Source organism: Taudactylus pleione, unplaced genomic scaffold (genome assembly GCF_031769625.1).
Source record: "Taudactylus pleione unplaced genomic scaffold, aTauple2 ptg000202l, whole genome shotgun sequence".
Classification (NCBI taxonomy): Eukaryota; Metazoa; Chordata; class Amphibia; order Anura; family Myobatrachidae; genus Taudactylus; species Taudactylus pleione.
Window position 1 is genome coordinate 12,399,920 of NW_028284604.1, and position 22,687 is coordinate 12,422,606.

Sequence of the window (22,687 nt, forward strand, 5' to 3'; positions counted from 1 at the left end):
GCAAGCCGTTCTTACAGCGAACTTGCACACGAATGCCATTTGCAGACTTGCTTTAATTTTTCAGAGGAAAAGATAAAGAGAATCTTTATTTTAAGGTAAAAAATGTTGGGACACAGGCCCTCATTCAGAGGCGGTCGTAAGAAGCGATCGCTCTCTCTGAATGAGGGAGGCCGCTTCATTTTTGAAGTGCGGCCTCCTAGTCGTAAGTTAAGCTGTGGGTCACCACCCACAGCTTAACGACTGACCAGGTTGATGGTCGCGTTGGTGATCACCATCGTGACCATCGGAGCTTACGACCAGACCCTAAGGTTAGGTCTGGGCACTCGTAAGCCCCAGGGAGCTTTCTGCTCTGATGGAGCAGGAAGCTCCCCACTGACATCACTGATGATGTCAGTGCGGCCGCCCACAAAACGGCAAGCGTTCCTTAAAGAACGCCTCCGTTTTGGAAACCACCCCCCCAGCCCGCCTACCAAACGGGGTGAGCTGTCGATCAACATCGACAGCCGCCCCTTTGGTAACGAGCTCCTGAGCCACAGAGTTTTTCTCTCTCGCTCCGGGGCTTGCGCACGTGCAGTGCAGCCACTGCATGTGCGCAGGACTAACCATCGAGTCAGTTTCGAGCGCATCGGCGCTTGCGACCGATTCTGAATAAGGTCCACAGTGCAGTACCTCTGGTATACATCCCTCCAATGAATAATCACATACTTGGTGGGGTTTATATAGTATAATTTGGCCAATAAAGATATGTTTGTTTTCAGGTGAATTTCTCTATAGAGCTCAATAATGGGTTATACAATGTGGGACACGTATATTAAGTGGCAGGTATATAGGAATGTAAATGATGTGGGAGAGGTATGTAGAGGTTTAAATGATGTGGGACAGGTATGTGGAGGTATAAATGATGTGGGGCAGGTATGTTGTCGAAGCTGGATAATTGGCTGAGACAAGATCAGTTTCAAATTGAATCGCGGCGACGCCATTTTGCGACTGGCCGCAAGACGCCATCTTGGAAATGAGATCGCAAGATGCCATTTTGCGAATGGCCACCCAAGCGCCATTTTAGATAAACTCACATTTAAGTACATATGCGATATTACTATTAGCACCATGCGATTGCTTCTTTCATCATTTCTCATATACACAGTAATACGCACAATTGCGCTGTTAACTAGTCGCATATTAGCGAATGCATAAATTCCTATATGAAAACACCGTTTAGTAACTAAATGCTCACGCACCCGCACCAAGTTAACTAGCGTCTTTATATCAAACCCCGCATACTCACACATTACATATTCACATACAAGGTTTCATAAGCTTTAAGGTATAAGATTTAAGATTGTTCATTTAGTATAAATGCTATGAAATAAAGATTGTTTGGTAACTAAGGTTTTATACATGCTAAGTAAGCCGTGTTTGGTTTTGTACTGATGCATACTCTTTCCACAGTATTCTGGTATTATCGGTGGGGAGATCGCATCATGCATTCTCGACTTATGGACCGCAGAGACTTCAAGCAACAAAATGTATATGATATGAATAACTGTTAGGATGTTGCATGTGGCGGGAATCTAGGGACCCTCAGTTGTTGGAGGCTGGGTTGTGTCTATTTGAATCAGCCTGTTAAATGCTCTGTAACAGATGGATCCCCCTTTGGAACCAATAGCATCAGCAACAAACGTCCCTATTGTTTTGTCTATTCCTGGGGGGTATAAATATGTGTGTTCCAACACTGGGTCTTTAGTCTTCGTGCTGAATGCTGATAGACGAGGGGTTTCTTGCTGATGCCTAACATCTGGTCCGGAAGCGCTGCGTATGTATACTGTACTTGGGTCTGTATAATTCCTTTGCGCCGAATTGTGTCTGGATCAATAGCGTGTAACTGACTGTACTTTGACTTGAATAATACTTGTGCTTTGGAACCACAGATTCCAGGTCTTAAGTCTTTATTTACTGTATGACTGCGTACGCAAATTAGCATCATCTTTAGAAGGTATAGGCAGGATATTAGAAGGTATAGGCAGGATATTAAAAGGTATAGGAAGGAGTGTATAGAGGTTCTGATCCAGTATCGTTAATGTATAGGTGTAAATGATGTGGGGCAGGTATGTAGAGGTGTAAATGATGTGGGGCAGGATTGTAGAGGTGTAAATGATGTGGGGCAGGTATGTGGAGGTCTAAATGATGCGAGACAGGTATGTAGAGGTGTAAATGATGAGGGGCAGGTATGTGGAGGTGTAAATGATGCGGGGCAGGTATGTGGAGATGTAAATGATGTGGGACAGCTATGTGGAGGCGTAAATGATGTGGGGCAGGTATGTGGAGGTATAAATTATGTGGGATGGGTATGTGGAGATGTAAATGATGTGGGACAGGTATGTGAAGGTGTAAATGATGTGGGACAGGTATGTGGAGGTATAAATGATGTGGGACAGTTATGTGGAGGTATAAATGATGTGGGACAGGTATGTGGAGGTATAAATTATGTGGGATACGTAGGTGGAGATGTAAATGATGAGGGGCAGGTATGTGGTAGTGTAAATGATGTAGGACACGTATGTGGAAATGTATATTATGTAGTACAGTTATGTGGAGGTGTAAATGATGTAGGAGAGGTACAGTATGTGGAGGTGTATTATGTGAGAGGGTTTTTAGAACTTTTTTTTAGCAGTTGGAAGGTACTGTAAAAGTGTTTTTTCCAACACTATAAAAACTTTACAGGCATTTTCCTGTACCCCAAACTGCTGTAAAGCCTTTAATTTTGTGAAAAACACTTACTTACTACCCTTTTTTCCACTATTAATAAAAAAAATGCAAAAATCATGCATTTGACACTTCAAAAACCTAGAGCACTTTCCTTAAGCCAACTAACAGCCTTCTATATGGTCCTCCTATCTAAGTTGTCACATTAGTGGGGTCCAGGATGGTTTCTTCACGTATTCATGCACTTCTCACAGGTCGCATTTTGTAGACGTTGTACACCCTCGTCGCGACTACCCAGTATTGGCATTTCTGATTGGTTCTCACATTTCTCGGGTGTGCGCAATCACGTAATGTCTGCAAGTTTCATGAAACAAACTCTCCTTTGCTAAATCACACCTAATGAATTCACCCTATGTGTCATTCACTTAATCTCTGCTACCTATACAATGAAGATCATTGTCTTGTTAACTGCCTTAATTTAGACAAAGAGTATACTAAATTATATTGTTCTACCCTTTTTTGTTTCGGTTAGGTCTTCTATTTTCGCTGTTTTAATCACAGGTGACAATTTATGGTTATGTTCTAACGCCGGCATCCCGTATCCATCCCATGGTCTAGCTCTCAGTTCTTTCACTACTGTTTTTGTTTTCATGTCTACATTTCCCTTGCCTATGTTCTATATAATGTTTATGCTCTGTGGAACCTTAAATATCTGCAGCAATAATAATATTATATAAAGACACCACTATCTCTCTTTTTCACAAACGCGGAGCTGTAAGAACAGAAACGGCAAACTGTACAGACATCACTTCTCTCCACATTTGTCAGCTAGCACTGAAGCAGGTACTGATAATGAGGAAACAAAAAAAAAATACTGTTAGTCAGCTGAAACCAAACCATAAGTCATTGTTTGCAGTGTCATTTGAAAAGACCTTGGGGGATATCAATTAGGTCATGAGGCAATGTGGGCTGCGCTCTATCATTCAAATATGGTAGAGCCGCCTTCACTGATTTCTGCTTCCACACCCTAAGTACGCAAGCAGAAATCGGTGTAATCATACTGCTAAAGACCTGTTTTAGGTCCTGGTCGTATGAATGGTAGAGGAAAGGCATTATTAGTAGGAGATAATTAACAAACACTTCAAAACTATGTCTGGTAATTTTTATGGGCAGACTTAATAAGATAAGAACAAATCCACTTTAGTACTTTAAAAATAATTCCACAGGTCCCTTATTACCCTTACTCTACTGTTGGACACCATTCTTCTGATTGTTTTCAGTACTGATACACCAGGAACACATTCTCTTGTAACCTAATTTGAAAGACCATTTGACCAATTATTAATCCTCCAGGTCCCTTCCCTTAACTGGAATTTTTGGAACACAGATAATTAGTAAATAGGACCCAACATAGTGACATGTGGACCCAACCTACTGCTATGTCACTGTTCTGCTAATAGGGTTAAATGGTTAATTTTCACAAAATATTACTGAAGAAGTGGCATTAGGGTTATTATTTTTAGTAGCCTTTATTTATAAGGCACCATAAATTTTCACAGAGCTGTACAGAGCAAGATACAGAACTGTGTAAAACAGAGTAAACAGAAATAACACATACATAATTGCACATAATTACAGGTGTGGGCATATAACTAACGAATACCAGTAGGCTGAGGTAGGGGGCGGGAAAAATAAACACTAGAAGGGAGGGCCCTCTGAGATGGAAAGGAGAAGGGATATTGGGAGAAAAAGGGTAAAAATATGAAAGAAAAGACCGGATTAGAATGAGATTCAGTAGACAAGGAAGAATAAGTATGTTGTGAAAGAATCTGTGAAGCAGTTGATGTTAGAGGAGAGTCTAATAGAATGAGGGAGCACTTGACATTTTTGAAGGGTTTACATTTACAAAAGACTTGCGTATATTGTAATACATTTTATATACAGGTTGAGTCTCCCATATCCAAATATTCCGAAATACGGAATAATTTTGGCATGACTGAGATAATGAAACCTTTGATTTTTGATGGTTCAATGTACACAAACTTTGTCTAAGGCATAAATTATTAAAAATATTGTATAAAATTACCTTCAGGCTGTGTGTATAAGGTGTATATGAAACATAAATGAATTTCATTTCTGTACACAAACTTTGCTTGAGCCACAAAATTATTGAAAATATTGTATAATATTACCTGCAGGCTGTGTGTGTAAGGTGTATATGACACATAAATGCATTCTTTGTGTATATTTGGGTCCTATTCCCAAGATATCTCATTATGATATTCAATTATTCCAAAATGCAGAATATTCCGATATCCAAAATACCCCTGGTCCCAAGCATTTTGGATATGGGAGACTCAACCTGTATATAGTTTGTTTTCTTTTTAAGTTTTTATAAATGTATTAATTGGTGCAGAACACTTATTTTATTTTAACTAATATTTGTTATTAGGAATATAACAATAACATCAGTAAAACAATTCACAAGAAGGAGTCATGAAAAGGCAGTAATCAAAATAAAAATGTTTACAATCCAGGTAAAGTATTTGACAAATATTACAGTCAAACTACTTTTAACTTTCAGTATTAATCTTCGATCATGTTCAATTGGTCATATATATTTTAGAATATTATCCAACTTGATACTTATAAAGGAAAGGGAGAAGCGAGGAGAAGGGAATGATGTGGGGGCTGTAGGACCATGGGATAGGAGGCTCTCCATGGGCGGACCTGATTAAGTTTATTTTTGAATTGGTTGGTCTTCACTAATTCACCTTGTCTCGTGCCAGTTGGTAATATGAAGACATGTTGTAATTTGTTATTTAATTGTCACATATAATTAATGAAACTTACTTATGATTCCATTTTGAACACATTCAATGGAAATGTAATTAATAAGCTCAGATTGAAATATAAATGTGTCAGCACAGTTTTGTATGTGTGATTATATCACTTCCTAAGTTATCTGTACAAAGTCTTTTCAGACACATTATTTGCAAACACTGTATCTAGAATAGAAACCTGACACAGACATAGAAAACTGGGTGGGCAAGAATTTAGTGCATTTTCCAGGCAGATACCCAGTGGGACAATTTAAAAGAGAGATGATTGTGATCAAAAGTGCCACTAATCAGTGCATCATAATAACTAGGTATTACATTTGTATTACATAATATTGCTTATCAATGAGAGACTACAAGCAAATCTTTCATTGAAATTGCTGGTATGTGCAAATGAAGTAAATATATAATAGCTAAATGAAAATGTCACATTCGTTAATGAAAATGTTATCCTTCCACGTTGAACTTTTTTTTTTTTTTGAAGGACCATTAAACCTAATATTGAAATGATTATTTCGGTATAAAGTATTGTTCAGTATTAACATGACATTCCATGACTGAAGTTCCTCCGCCAACTTTAGAACAGTCTACTACTGTGATCAAGTCAAAAAGTTGAGACTGCAGTCAGTTGAACCGTTGTGACACCAATGAACCCGCCCCTGTGTATGAATCTACCAATCAGCACAGTGCATTTCTGCAGGGCAAGTCAGCAAACTTGTCAGTTGATCTCTGACTGTTCTATTAATTAAACACCTCCTAAGATGACAACCTGATGGGAAGCATTTACTTTCCTCATATATATTAGGCAGCTTAGTCATACACAACTTTTGATGTACAGTATATGTCAAATATGAGTGTTACTTTTTAAACACAGTCTTGTTTCATTTTAATTATTAATCAACCAAAGATTTGAAAACTGATGTAAGGTGGTGAGGTAACTCTAGTCAAATCTTGCGTCATATCTTGCGTCATCACACTCTTGGTTTGATAGCTGTCAAATACAGAGATCAGACATTAACAGAGCAGAGAGGAGAAACCCTTTAAATGTATGTAATGAATGGCAATCTACCCCTAAGGGGTATATTTACTAAGGTGAGAGTTTTTAGAAGTGGAGATGTTGCCCATAGCAACCAATCAGATTCTAGCTATTATCTTCTAGAGCAGTGGTTCTCAAACTCGGTCTTCAGGACCCCACACAGGTCACGTTTTCCAGGTAACCTAGCAACTGCACAGTTGTAGTCATTACGCACTGACACATTTTAAAAGTTCCACAGGTGGAGCTAATTATTTCACCTGTGATTCTGTGAGGAGACCTGGAAAACATTGCACTGTTTGAGGTTCTGACGACCAAGTTTGAGAACCTGTATTCTACAAGATGCTAGCTAAATGTTAAGTAGAATCTGGTTGCTATGGGCAACATCTCCATTGCTAAAAACTCTCTCTCTAGTAAATATACCCCTAAATGTTTATTGTTTCACTTTTATTTTTCTTTGTTCTATCTGTCAATTGTACTATCTTCCTTGTTTTCATGTGGGGAACAGTTGCTATTAAGGTTGCTTGCCTGTAGTGTTACAGCAACCCAACAAAATCCAATTCATCTCTGGCTATGATGGAGGGTCTAAGGATTAGACAGTGCATTCACTTGTCTACTAAACCTCTTTTACATTCGTAGCATAATCATGTGGCAGTATAGTCTTACATGATCAGTGTGCAACACATCATTTTGTCATCATTTCTTCAATGTAGCAACACATCTGTCTTAAGGCCCCCATACAAGGTGCGATATAGCAGCCGATTAATATCACTGTATTAATAAATGCATTGTTGTTTTTCTATGAAAAATTTGTTTATTAGCCAGATCGTAGTTTTCAAAAATAAAATGTGGAGAGCTGTCAGCAGGGAGCAGAGGGCTGCTGGATGGTTTGTGCAGGCGGGACAGTGGATGGCCAGGCCCCACACCCCCTTTCAGAGTGTCCGACTCTACCTCTGATGCTTGAGAGCTGTCAGCGGGGAGCAGGCGGCTGCTTGATGGTTTGTGCAGGTGGTACAGTGGTTGGCCAGGTCCTGCACTCCCCTCCAAACATGTGCCTGGTGTCTCATAATGCGGTCAGCGGCGAGGCTGCTGGCAGTGTCCGTCATGCACTGCTGCCGTGGCGCGTATAAGACATGCCGTATGCGCCGCTTGCGAGCCGTCAGCCTACTTCCATAAGGAGAGCACCCGCCATGCTACTGCTGTAAGACGAGCTAACATGCTTGCGGCCGCGAGCTGCCGGTGGTACGCAAACAACGGGTTGGTGACGACAGTTTTAGATGGTTGGGTTTTATTCTGTCCAGATTTTGCTTGGCAAAGCCTATTTAAAAGATTGCTATGGTACATCTATCACCGGAATACACTTATTGCTATTGCCATCTCAGGATGGCAAAGCAGTACCAAGCCACTGAAAAATGCTTTATTTGTTTAAATATTTTTTGTTTTTTAAAGAATTTGCTGTCTTTTTGTGTACTAATTTATTCATCTTTTTTTTTTCCATTTTTTGTTTCCAGCTCATTGCACTTGTTTGAACTAACAAAGCTGGTTTACACGTGTGCATACGCATCCAGGCTGGCCCACAAAGCAGTAAAAACAGCTTTTCTAGTGCCTGGCGGTATAATTAGGGAACGGAGTGTTACCCAGCTACCCACAACGTTTTATTAGAAAATTGTGGCGATTGAAGATCTTTGTTATTGCAGCTTAATAGTAAATAGACCATGTGTGTCTTGATTTTGAAATTAATGTCTTTATCAAATGCATTTGTTATATCAAATAACTCTAAACCTTTAATGGGAATTATTTGAGACAAATGTCTGTCTTGAAGCTGCACAATAATTTTGTGGTTTACGATTTATTTTGTTTTGCTTTTTATTACTTACAGTGCTCCTTCTCAACACAGGCCAAATCTGGCATTGCTGTGAGTGTGCGATGTTGTAAAGAAAAAGAATGACTATAAACTTAGAGAAATTATATTTTATTTTGTGCAGAGAATATCTGGTGGTATGCGTTGTTGGCATCATAAAGGGGGTTGCTATAATGAGGAATCAGTGCATAATATTGCTTCTATTTTTATCATCTCATTATTCTGACAATTTTGAGGTAAGTATTCAAATGACTATATTCATTGCAGTGTAAGCCTTAGTTTCTTCACTCCCTGAATGTTATATAAGAGGCTGTTAATAGTGCTAATGAACCAAATGAGTGTGAATTGTGAAAACTAAAATTAATTGAGCTGATAATGAAAGAAACTTATTATTCAGTATGTTAATGCAGAATCTCAGCCTTGTTTTTTCATCAACAATCAGAAAAGAAAACTATTATGCGTTTTTCCCCTGATTTCACCCTCCGCCAATATGCACCCATCCATTACAGATATTTGCTGAAAATGATGCAAGCTAACAGCCCTGCCAATCATAAAAGGCTCATCATTATATAGTAACAGCAAATCGGCTGATCATTACCATACACTAACAATCTACAGCCACGATTGCTTGGTGAAATCAAACAACCAGATTTACCAATTGCTATCACTTTTTGATCGGAATCGGCAATCGGTGAACTCCATAAATTGCAGATATTTTTACACAATTATCTTCAAAACGGCAATTGCCCCAATTACTTGCTGATGTATGTGCCTTATTAGGTGATTGAAGATCCCGTGCTGTCCCCCCACCATAGAAAAGAGCTCTGTCCCATTAATCTCAGCACTATACACCACAAGTAGAGTAACAATGCTGTGGAGGAAGGGAGAGGTAGCGATGACCAGTACCAGTTTAGCAATACAGGTGCTCATCATATTGGGGGGGTACATGTACCACTTTAAGCAAGGCATTCTCACCTGCGAGCGCACCCTTGATTCAGACGTAGAGAGGAGGCAATACTACCACTCGATATACAGGCATTCTCGCTCCCAAGGGTATCTTCAGCTCATTGTCAATGGAAACTACGTTTAAAGTTAACCTAAAAACGTTTCTGGTTTTTTTCACTTTAGGTTGTGATTAAAATTAGGTTTATTTAAACAGAGTTTAAGATACTCATAGGGGTTATCTTGGTTGAAGGTGGTTTTACAAAATATTTAAGTTTCCCCATTAATAATTATAGCATTTAATCTGCTTTTTTGTGTGTTTTCGTACAATGTAATTGAACCATAAAAATTTTCAAATAATTAAAATACTCTTTTCTGTGCTTTTAAATAAAAATATTCCATTGAACAAAGTTCAAAGTAGGATTTGTTATTCTGTAAAATAAGACAATTGGTCATGGGTCTAAATACTTTATTAAGGCACATACATCTGACTGAGTTTAGAACACTGTCATAAATTGTTGAAGGGTTATTCGCATTACGCTTGATCTATAAGGACAGCTGATTTTCATAAGCAGCCCTAGCCGTAATGTAAAAATGCTGTACGGTGCTATGCGGATATAAAGCTCAGGCTTCAAAACGTTCAGCTTAATGTTCAGAAAGCGTACATCTCAGCTGCAGCTCCAGTAAAACCGCTGAATTATTTACATAGAGTGCCAGTTCCATCCAAGATGCTTATGTAAATGGCACACAACTGGTCATTGCAATGGTAATAATACAGTCAGCAGCATGTAGGTTCAGCTTTATTTGACAGCTGCTTTGGCTTTTTACTCTTGTTTGTGTGCTGTGCAGCCTTGAAGCAGCAACATTCTATATTGTTGTTGATTTTACTGCTGTTATCGTTTAACAGCTTGATTGTTCGGAAGCATTGTATCTTATTTAGGTCACATGGAAAATAGGATGTTTGGTGTAGTGAGAGCAGGTGATGTGTTATTAGCATACAATATATCATTTCTCAAGTTGTTTCCAAATACTGTTATGTTCCTAGGCTTTAACTCAGCAAATGGGGGAATGACTATACACTGTTATAATTCTTAACCTATATTGCCTTTGTAAGTAATAAATTGAAACAATAGAAGGTTCACTGACCTCCTGGGTACTAGAAACTAATACAATTATTGTGATTTAAATTAAAGCTGTTGGGATTAATTGGATTTTTCAGAGTTCTTTGTCAGAGATCATGGTTATATATGAATGCTGGGGTTTCCAGGGAAAGGTATGTCCCCTCCCACCCCCATAAAAAGTACAAGCAATGGTAGGGGAGAGGATTTTGTATCATTTATAGTTAGTGCAAAGCACCTGTGATTATCACAAAGTTAAATTAATCAGTTTTAAGGGACTTGTGAAATCCAGGATGAATGTGTGACTGTAACATTATGTCAGGGTAGCGCTTGCTAATTCTGTCACAATGATGGATAAGAGGCTGCGGAGAACAATATATATTCAGAACTGCTGATGCATATGAGTATACAGACATGTTTGCAGGAGTATGAATATTGCATTGCGGCTGATGAAGAGTTAACGCAAATCCGTTCTGCAGACATATCAGGTGTTTACGCACTGTGGGCCTGATTCAGACCCCCTCGCAAGCGGGTCCATGGTGGGGCATTGCGCACGCGCGGCATGCGCAATGTGCGTGCGCAAGCCCTGGAGCGAGAGAGAAACTCTCTTGCTCCAGCGCTCGCTACAAACGGGGCGGCTGTCGATGTTGATTGTCAGCTCGCCCTATTTTGTAGGCGGGGTGGGGGGATGACTGGACAAACGGAGGCGTTCCTGAAGGAACGTCTGCCGTTTGTGGGCGGCCCTACTGACATCACGAGTGATGTCAGTAGTGAGCTTCCGGCTCTGTTAGAGATGAAAGCTCGCTGGGGCTTGCGGCAGACGAGACCCTACCACAAGGGTCTCGTCACAAGCCCGATGGTCGCGACCATAATCTGGCCGCAACCATCTGTCACCCACAGCTTAGCGAGCGGCCAGGAGGCCAGGTTATTTAGAACAAAGCGGCCGCCCTGATTCATAGCGAGTGCTTGCTTTTTGCGAGCGGCTCCGAATCAGGCCCTGTGCTTGATCCCAAGCTGAGCGTACGTAAACCTGTTTCCCAGCATCAGATGTGGTTGCAGCACACTTGGGGCGTGACCATGCTCTGCAGGTAATTTTTCCCAGAAGGTAAAGGTTTTTTGTACCGCACCTATCTTAACAGCGTGTGGCAGAGGAACACTTCCCTTCCCAATGAAAATCAGAGCTGTCTCACCAAAAGTTGGGTGAAGGGATACCTATACAATACCATTTTTGGAATCCCAGGATTTGGGATTGAAAAAATATTAATCCCCAAATTTCTAGGATTGAATTGTACACTGTAAACTAAATGTCATGGCCAACCTGTGCCTCTCCATATGTTGTGAAACTACAAGTCCCAGCTTACCCTTCCATCAATCAGCTCGTAAAGCATGCTTGGACTTTCAGTTTCAGCTGGAGAGCCACATGTTGGCCAGGCTGTAAACTGTCAGTGGCGCCTTGAGTCAGACTCAGTCTGACATCTCACCAGGTTACCACTGTGAAGGAGGAAGAGAGGAGCTCCTCCCACTCAGTCCCACCTTCTCTCACCTCCAGCCAGCTCATTGACTCTGGCTTAATCACTACAGACAATGCGGCTCTGTGACCTATGACATCACGCCGTAATACAGGTTATGGCCCAGGCCGCGTCTGAGCTTCCAGAAGAGCCCAGCGCTGTCTGGGCCAGCGGTTTGTAATGGCTGCAGAGGCAGAGGACGCGGTGCTGCTATTTGCGACTTAATTCTGAAATCCCGGGATTGCTGTTGCAATTTAAATGATTGATATCCAGACTTTTTGGATCCGACGCCTATCATTCGCTCCACTACAAAATCCCGACACCCGGCATACCGAACGAAGGTAAGACTGGTTTCTTAGGTTCTAGCCGCGGGGGGAGGGTTAGGTTTAGGGACCCCCGGGGGGACTTGGGGTTTGGCACCCCCCCGGGAGGGTTAGGGTAGGGTAAGGGGGGTTAGGGTTAGGCACCCCCCCGGGAAGGTTAGGTTTAGGGAGAGGGGTGTTAGGGTTAGGCACTAATGGGGGGAGTTTAGGGTTAGGCACCACTAAGGGAGGGTTAGGGTAGAATTAATGTCCTTACCAGCCCCAGTCAGGATTTTCCTTCTTCGGGCTTCTGGTGTCTGTATATGATATTCAGTCGCCGGCATTACATACCGATTCCGTATCCATGTATATTCAGTATGGAAAATGTTCTTTCCAAACTGTATGTCCGTTGCTACTATGTATGAACTCTTGCACATAAGTCAGTATTGACGCATACTTGCCTACTTTTGAAAAAGCTTTTCAGGGAGATTGCGAAAACAACACCTATGAGCGCGGCGTTAAAGTGGGCGTGTACTGCTACATCTGAGAGGCGTGTCATAACACTGACTTACATCCAAATGTAAATGAGCCCAAAAGCAGTTAGTAAGATCTACTTCTTGATTAAAACACACTGATACTTTTCATAAATGCATGTAGCCATAAGGATCATAGTACCTTATAACCAATGCAGGGAAATTATACTAATGATCCACTTTGAATGTACATATCTGTTTTTTATTATTTAATAGCTTCATAATGGGGGTAAGGTGCAATCAGGAAGATTGCTAGACTTGTCAGGGAGATTACTACTATTTCAGGGAGGGTTGGCAAGTATGGTGTTGACATGAAAGGGGCAGGACAGCAGTGTTTGCTGTACTCAGCATGACCACAAGTCTGTGTTCCAGACCTCCTTTTCTTCCCCTTTGAGAGCACAAATGAATTGCGTCACTGTCATACGAAGGTGACAAAACCTTTTGAAGCTAGAGGAGTGAAATTAACCTGGTTATATGACACTGCAGAACACAGAATTCCAAATATTTTCTACGTGATAGATAATGCAAGTCACATATCCTTATGACAAGAAGTATATTCTAATTTCTATGGGCTCTGCTAAATGTACAGATTTAATCTGTTTGAGGAAGAAACAAAGAGAAATCTGTGTGTCCATAAAAAGGAGTGTCACCCAGCATTCAATGTCCATTTCCAGGGAGAAGCCTTAGGCTGAGATGTATCAAGCTAATTTCATGTAATCTCCTGCACAGAACTCTGTTGTAATTGTCCTAAAACTCTGTGGTGTTCCTTTTTATTTCTAAAATTATTTGCACGTTAATCTGTATGTCATTTTATTAATCATTTTTTGTAACTAAGCCATGGAAATTTTTTTTTGATTAAACACATTTAATCTAGCACAGTGGTTACCAAACTGTGCGCCGCCGCACCCTGGGGTGCCTTGGGACACTTGGAGGTGTGCCTCAGGTTGGTGGTCCAGCATCAAATCAAATTCTTTATGGTAAATGTAATGTAAATATGTGCACAAACAGAAGCACAAACCTGTCCACCACTATATAATCAAACCTAAGGATGACAGGTAGCAGAATTTACTTCACTTTACTACTTTTTTGCATTTTTTCGGAATTTTTCAATAACAAACTTTTGGCTTAGGGGTGCCGTGAACACAATACTTATGCACTAGGGCGCCGTGATTCAAAAAAGTTTGGGAACTTCTGATCTAACATATTCTCCATGATTCTTATTGAACCTGCGAGCCTGTGAGGCCCATGCTACATACCTGTGTATAACTGAAGGTGAAATATTAGTAATTTATTTGGAAAACACAAAGGGCCGTTATTCCCTGTTGTCGTGACAGTGTGATTTTAGTAACCGAGGTGCGTCGTCAGCTGGTCTAAATTGTTGTATCTGAGAGTCAGCCCGGGTTCGTGACAGGTGATAATGGTGCCTTTGCACATAGACAAAGTTTAGCAAAGACGTTTTCGACAGAATTGCTTTTAATTATGTGGGATTTGGCTTCTCCCAGAGAAGAGAGCTGAAAAGTAGGCAAGTATGTTACAACTGCAGATGAAAACTGAAGAGTAGTTGAATGGAAAAACCAGTCACAAACCACTATCAAGAAATTGCACCTTATTGGTCGTTTTTAAGTGGTCAACGGAATTAATTTGCTAGTTCTGTATTAGATAATGTATATGATATATTGCAGAGTGTTCATACTCATTAAAAATGGCATGCACGAGCCCACAGAGCTCTGGCTAAGTGAAGGGCACCTTAGTAATAATTATTGACATAAATGGCAGTGATATCTCATATATTTATCTGGTGTCAATCTTAAGAAGAGGTAAACGGCTGTTGCTTGTCTAACATTATCCTAATAATACATCTGATTATTTCACTATAGACTGTAAGCTTGAAAGCAGGGCCCTCTTACCTCTAAATCTGTCTGTTATAAATAATACAGTCTTGTTTTATTACTGTTGTTCCCAATGGAATATGCTGGCACTATATAAGTCACTGATGAAATTAATATTTTGCTGCTTAATTTTGGAGCATTAATATGGGTAATGATCTTTGTCTTAATTCAAGGGTCAAATGTGACATTTTCAGAATGTACACTTGACTAAACTAATGTATGAATTCATTCTGTCTGTCAGTTTATATGTTCTATCCTTGCAGCAAATTCCAAACTACTGATATTTCTAGCTCTGCTATCCACAGTACATTTACTTTTGTTTCATTTTGTGACAGCTGAGGCACTCACTGATGTACTTTAGCTGTGAATAGCACAGTCTGTGTAATCTGTCTGCTGGCAAAGACAGGTACGGTCAGTGTCCTATGATGTGATTGCTTTTTATTCACAGCAGTAATTGTATACAATTGGCTAATATAGTAATTCATATACTTGGTAGACACTGGTTATAGAACAGATCATGGTATATTATGTTTAACTATATACCTTCCTACTTTTGGGACAATTTAAGGTCCAAGTGTCAAGTTCATGGCAACACATAGAGGAAGGTTTGGCCATGAATAACAGCAAATTGTCATCAAGCCCCACCAACTTCACCAAGGAATTATGCGGGATTTGGGATGGTACCCTCCCTGCCTTCCTGGGAGTCTGGGAGAACTTCCCAAAATTGGAGCATCTCCCAGACAGTCTAGTAGAGTAGGCGAGTAACAGTGTATCTCCCAATTGTCCAGGTTAAGCAGATCAGTTTCTGATTCTAGTTAGCGGTCTGAACAGAGATGGCTTTTGTACAACTGCCAGGGCTGTTTTGAAGGTGTGCTCCTTGCCTCATAGTGATTTGTGCGCACCTGTCACTTGTGAGTGCAGCAATGCAAGAGTGTACAATGTGTGTGGGGAGGGATTTGGGGCAGAAGCACTAGGCAGGCTCCTGATGTGATAATACCACACCCCCTGCTAAAGTGGGGGTGTGGTCAACTCAATCCCCATCCAAACTAAGGGGTAAATTTACTAAACGTCGGCTTTAAATCTCGTTCAAAACATATGGCATCATCACATTGCAGTCTTTAAAACAGCATCTACTGTACTTTGTTTCTGACTGTCATTTGAAATCCGATGTCATTACCTGGATTTCAAGCCCGTATACTTCAACAGATCTGACGGCAAACCTGATGTCAATCTGCTGTGGAGGTGAAGCACTGCGCAGATCACTATGAAAAAAAAAGTGGGGTCCCCACCCTCATAATTTTTAACCAGCCTCTGACCTCTCAGCCTGGGCTGCTGCTGGAGAATAATGGGAAAAAAATTGTGTGTGTTTCCCCCTATTTTTCAACAACCAGCACCAGGCTAAACCAGCCGGCGGGATAATGCCATAGCAGGTGGACGCAGAGTCTTGGGTCCCTCTGCCACAACAAACTGGTAAGCCCAAGGCTGGAATTCCTCAGAAAGTGGGGACCCCAAAAATAAAATGGGATCTTGAGAAGCAACCAGCCCTGGGACAGACAGTCCTGAGACTGTCATAGAATTTAATGGTGAAGCACTGATTGGCTGAGAGTGGACAGTTTCCCCTCTCAGCCAATCAGCACTTCCCCTTTAATTTCTATGACAGTGTTTCTGAGTCACCTGTCAGTGTAATTTTAGCACTGTACTCGATATGTGTACACTATGTGTCCATGGGTTACTGCTAGTTTTTTTTATTTTACCAAGACCGTGCATACATGGAATGAAGAGGAGGCCATCCAGGAATTTGGTAAGTATATAATTTGTTTATTTGGGATGCGTGGGTTTTTTTGTAATAAAATACTAGAACAGTTGGTGTCGAAGCAGAGCCATAACTAAACATATTGGTGCCCTGTGCCACAAAGACCATTGGTGCACCCCCCCCCCCCCTATTTTTTAAGTATAGGACCTATGGGGAAGGGACGTGGCCTTATGTCACACACCCATTTTCTTCTCCAGTACGATAGTCAACCAGACTGGTTTTTTCCACTGTATCCCCTGATCAGGGTGATCATAAGTAAACATGTGGATAAGGAAAGTATAGTATACAAGTGTATGTTTAGAAAGTATGATTTTTTGTATGTATTAGATTGTGGCCTGGATTATATGTATTTGGTGGCATTGTGAGGAATGACCATAAAATGTATCATTCGTGACAGTGGACTTCTTTATTTATGATGGGGACAGTGCAGGAGCCCTCAGGCTGCTATACATGCATTGATGGCAGTTAAGTCGATGGCAGAACTCTACGGAAGCCCCGAGCACCAGTGAGACTAGAATCATTGCATGCTGGGGCCAAGAGTGACTGGTGCTGAAGATGGGAAGGAAGCAGCTCACGGAGGGCACTATAAGAGGAGACCGCCGCTACTGAGGGGGACTGTGCCATTTACCTTACAAGCCGGAGGGAGCTGCTGTGGGGAGCCGTGGCTGACAGAGTGCACTGCGCTGAGGTGGCTGCGGGAGGTCTATGCTCCAGAGAACAGTGCTGCCCATCATCAGAGTCTCGGTGAAGAGGTGGCCGCAGACTGCGAGCCATCCCTACAAAAGAGGTCCGGCCCACAAAAGGAGGAGCAGCTCATGATTACAGGTGGGGAGGAGAGTCAGTAAGCAGCGGTGCCCTCTAATAAGGAAGGAGGAACAAACAGATCTGTGCAGTATTACACCCCTTGCACACACCCACAGAAAAACATTTCATGTTAGCAGTGCTGTAACAGGATTGTGGGGAAGCAACTGTGCCACCCACAAAGCCCTGTGCTCTGTGCGGTGGCACCGCTTGCACACCCCTAGTTAGGGTCCTGTGTGAGAGTCTTGTGATTATTTTAATATTTTCTTTACAGGCCGACTACAGGAGCCAGCAGGCCTTCTGTCCAGGCATGCTGGCACTTGTTGTTCCACAATGCTGGCATCCTTGGCAAGCTGCTGGGGCTTATAGTCTGCCTGTAATGCCAAATGTTTTGATCTATTTTATTACTATTAACCCCAAATTCCACTACCACCAGGAATGAGAGGAAGAGCCCAGGGCTGGTTGTTCCTCGGGTATTAAGACCCCATTTTATTTTTTGGAGACCCCACTTTGCAAGGATTTCCAGCCCTTGGCTTACCAGTTTTCTTCTAGTTAATGTTATATCAGTTGGACCCCACGCTGTGTCTCTCTCTGTTATAGCATTATGCTACCAGCTGGTTATTGAAAAATAGGGGGAAACCCACAGTTTTTTCCCCAATATTTTCCAAGTTGAGAGGGAGAGGTCCGGGGCTGGTTACTGATTTTTTTTTTTTTTGGGGGGGGCACACATTTATTTTAACCCCTTTTAACATCTTAACCTGAAGCCTGCACAGATCATAGTGACATCATAGTGAACTGTGCGGGTCTATTGTTTGGGCGGGTTTGCCATCGCTTTACATCAAGTTTTAGTTGGTTTTAAAACTGACAATTAGTAAATCTGCAGATCCTTTTCTGCTCCATGACAAACTAGCTGGGATACCTGGCATATCCCTAGTTGAAGACTGGACCCTGAAGTACACCTGCAGCATTTATTTGTTTATATTGTACTTGCCTATAACCCCATTCCATTGATCACGAAAAGGACCCCACTGTTTGCTAACATGCATGCAAACAGTGACGTAACTATAGTGGGTGCAAGGGGTGTAGCTGCTATGCTGCCCAAGCTGCCTCTGTGGCGGGCCACTCCCCCTGCACCCAGTCATGCACACAAGGTGGGCTGATCCAGTCAGGGCCACCGAGGGGGTCTGGGTGTCAGTAGTGTTTATTTGGTTCTCGCCTGCCAGCTGATCACAGCTGGTGCACCGGAAGGCAGAAATGGAGAGACAGTGCCGCCAGTTGTGAGCCAATTAGAGCTAGTGGACCTGCAGCCAATCAGCAGTGGAGGCTCCTGATTGGCTGCCAGTCTGCAAGCTCCAATTGGCTTGCTACCGGTGCAAGATCTAAATAGTGCCAGCGCTGTCTGTCCATGTCTGCTGCTGCCTGCCAGTGCACCAGCTGTAATTACCTGGCGGCCTGGCACCAAATCTATATCACACAGGGGGAGGCGAAAGGCTGCTGGAGGGACACAGGGATGCATAATGTGTAAGGGGCTTTGCTGTATGGCATAATGTGTAAGGGGCACTACTATTGCATGGAATGTGTTATATGGGGCACTACTACTATGTCATAATCTGTAAAGGGCATTACTATGTGGTATATAATGTGTAAGGGGCATTACTGTGTGGCATAATGTATAAGGGGCATTACTACTGTGTGGCATAATGTATATAAGGGGTACTACTGTGTGGCATAACCTGAATGGGCTCTGTGTGGCATAACATAAATGGGCTCTGTGTGGGGGCACATGTATGTGTTTTTTATTACCTCTGGGGGACCCTTTTAAGAACTTGCTATGTGTCCCATATAGATCTAGTTACGCCCTTGCATGCAAACACAGAGGGATGACTAATATATATGGTCACTTTAAAAAGGACTAACTCTGGATTTAATATGAACTTGCATGAGTGATAAAGTTTGACACTTGCTCAGACTGAGGTTAAAAGGATACTTTTGTAGCTTTCACACAGGTTTTTGCCAGTTTCCACTGGAGCCAACCCCAGAACCTAATTTAAGAGTGCCCCCATTTTTAGGGATTGTGTGACAGTGTGTGGCCCTGACTAAGTTCACACCTAGACAAAAACCTAATCCTGGTCAAACTACACCACCCTGCCAAATTTGGTGGAGCTAGGTCCAACATTGTGGCCATGCATAAAGGACAGACAGGCTTTCTCTCTTAGTATATAGGCAATCAGTTGTTGGTCCGATGTTTTAAAGTCTGGCATTTCGTTGGTTGTCTGTTGGTATTGCCTTCAGAAAATGGTCTGTTTGCAAAACCAATGGAAAATCCCCCAAAATCCCCAAACTGACCTTCAGTAAATATACATTCAGGATTACTTTGTTTCTTAAGGGGCCTATCCATTACGTGACCTGAAAAACTGAACGTCTAGCGTTCAGTCCTTCAGGTCGCCGGGTGCAGTGCCCGCACTGAACATCATTCAGTGCAGGAGACCGACCTTCCTATCAGCGAACATGTGGAACCTGACTAGCGTCGTCGGGTTGACCAGCATGTTCAGCAGATAGTCAGGGTCGTCAAGGATCCAGCGTGCACGCGCATCACTGGTCCTTGCCAGCTATCGATTACACGACTTTCTGAAAAATGCAAAACCTCCTGGTTTTGGTTGGATCGTTTAAAAAGTCGTCTAATGGATAGGCCCCTTAACACAGGATACAGTTACTAAATGTTATGAAATTTGCTTTGTGTATAAAAGCCACTCATTGCTCTCTTCTTATTTATGGGTTTATGTTTATTAAAAAGCAGAGATAACTATGATTTCTTTCACCGTTATTACTTCCATTTAACAATGACATAACTCTGGTTGAGTTGAGCAGTAAGACAGCTTTATCTTTGGTGTGGGCAGGCGTGTGTGTAACCCAGCTACATGGTTCCCTAGAGTGGGACTGAAACGACGACGGCTTTGGGGGGGACCCCACACATTTATTTAAATTTGTCAGGAGTCAAGAGGACATCCGACGCCGGCTGGTAAGTATACTAACACTCCCCCCAATTGTAACTCTCCCTTGGTGGTGTCTAACCCTAAAACTCCTTGGGTGATGCCTAACCCGAAGTCCTCCTGAGGATGCCTAAACCTAACCCCCCCCTTCCCGCACCCTAAAACTAACACTCCCAGGGGGGTGACTAACCCTAAAATCCCCCCAGTGACGCCTAACCCCCCATTTCCCTAGCTTAACCCTAATCCTCCATGGGGGGTGCCCAAACCTAAGCCCCCCCAGGGGTGCCTAAACCTAACCCTCCCAAAGTGGATTCCCGACCGGCAGTCTAATAACTACATCCTGGTTTCCCCATATGCAGAAGAAGAGAGAGCCCAGATTTTAGGCTTTACTGCATCCAACAACTTAGCATGCCTTTGTATGAGGGTGCTTGTTTGACAGTACTTGTTCTGTTGTTGCTATCTCAAGATGGTGTTAACAGGAAGAATGGACATAAAAATAATCTATTGATATAATATGTAACTTGATACAATATGTAACTATTATTCATCTGGATATTTTGCACTATGCCTGCTGAGTTATATAAAATAGTAAATCACAGCAATAAGTGTACTGTTAATAAAACAAATTAACTATTATGATAGGTCCTAATCCCTCCTAGACCAGAACTGGTGGTGTTGCGGGGTAACGTGCATGTCCGCAGGCTATTCAGTAGCAGTTCAGCTGATTTTTAGTTGGTTTCATGTCTCTTTGGCTTTCTCTACTAATCTTTCCTGCTCTTGCATGTCATATACAGTTGGAAATGCTGCAACCTCTCTAACGCTTGAGGCCAAGTCAAGTCATTTATCGGATTTCACTTTAATCTAGTTTACATTTGCCATTCGCAAAGCACAGCAATGATTGTCAGTGTTGTTACAGGGTTTGAATTGTCTTTTATAGGCTGTTCGGGAATAGTTAATTAGGTATTCATCTTGATGTAGCCCCTCCAGGACAAGCGTGTTAGAATCAGATACTGCATGGAGCAATTCATTACAGGGAATATGGAAATATTAGCTTTCAGTAGAAGACACACTGTTATAAATGTTCTAAGATGCGTCATAAACAAGGTGGGATGGTGTTATTGCTTCTTATGTAATCTAATTTACTCATTTTGTTTTATTACAATTTTCTGCATTTCCCCTCAGTGTGATGTTTTATTGAACTATTGAATTTCAGTTATTTTATACATAGTTTTGAGAAGTTTCTTTGATGTACTTGGATTTCCACTAAATCTTATTTAAATATGCATTTTTAATTTGCTTCTGAGATTGACAATATCAAATCACCTTATATAAAGAAAACGCTTTAAAATATTTAAAAATTATATGCAAGATTATTCTGTAATATTTTACTATATTTTAGTTCATGGCTCATATAAATATATTAAAGTTCCAGTCCATATGCATAATCAGTAAAAGCCCTAATGGGTAGCTGGATATTTTGTAGCTGTATTTAGGTATATAGAAACATAGAATTTGACGACAGATAAGAACCACAGACCATCTGGTCTGCCCCTTTTCATGTATCCTTTTGGCAACTTCAACCCTATTTGCAGGTAGTAGAGTTATACTAATTAGCAAAAAGGGGGGGATTGCAAATAGTGCCTCAAGAACTGGTGTATATGATAAAAAAAACAAATATTTACTAATGAAAATGTCACAGATAGCAACAAAGAAAATGTTCGATAATCCACAAATTACTCTAGTAATAGCTCATAATCATAACAATAAAATATTCCTGGCAAAACCAAAACTAAAAGGGGACAAAAAACGAATATCAGTGCTCAAATAAAACCATTGATAATGTGGTCTTATTCGATAGTTCCAGTTAAATGTTTCAGTAAGTCGGGATAATGTGAAATAATATATATGGTTCAAAATTCTGTTAGAGGGTGCGTCACACAGCTCTAATACAGAGAATGTTATATACAAAGTTTGGAAGAGGTGCCTGAATCTACTGCTGTTCTATAAAGTCCAAGGTTCCTGATGGAGGTACCCCTCGATTATGATGGTCAAAAGGTCGATAAGCAGACGGGTGTGACTGCCGTGGAAAGATAAATGCTAAAGACTCCGGACTTCTTGTCTGTCTGGAGGCTAGGTAATAAGTGATATGCCAGTCAGGGACCGCGTATTCCTAATCCTATGCTGCCAAAACTGCAGAGTTAGTCTTGGGAGGGATAACGCTAGTATTTAGCCTTACAGGACTAGCTACCAGGCACCACCACCTACAGAGCCTTACCTTAGTATAGCATGGGCGTCCCGACCCCCGTCTTCGCAACAAGCGCTGTTCGCCGCTTGTTGCCTTTGCTGTACAGTCG

General features: G+C 41.6%; 1 protein-coding gene across 2 annotated transcripts in view; it reads left to right on the forward strand.

The window, feature by feature from the left end:
- The window catches only part of COMMD10 (COMM domain containing 10), a 440,901-nt gene that overhangs the window by 335,145 nt on the left and 83,069 nt on the right, over positions 1-22,687 (forward strand). The window contains exon 6 of one of the 2 annotated variants that reach the window (XM_088477705.1): positions 1,450-1,594. The exons of the other annotated variant lie outside the window; for it this stretch is intronic. Within the exon in view, the coding sequence (XP_088333831.1) occupies positions 1,450-1,539 (90 nt within the window). The 3' untranslated portion in view covers positions 1,540-1,594. Of the gene's footprint in view, positions 1-1,449; positions 1,595-22,687 lie in introns of those variants that run through there. 2 annotated transcript variants of the gene reach the window in all.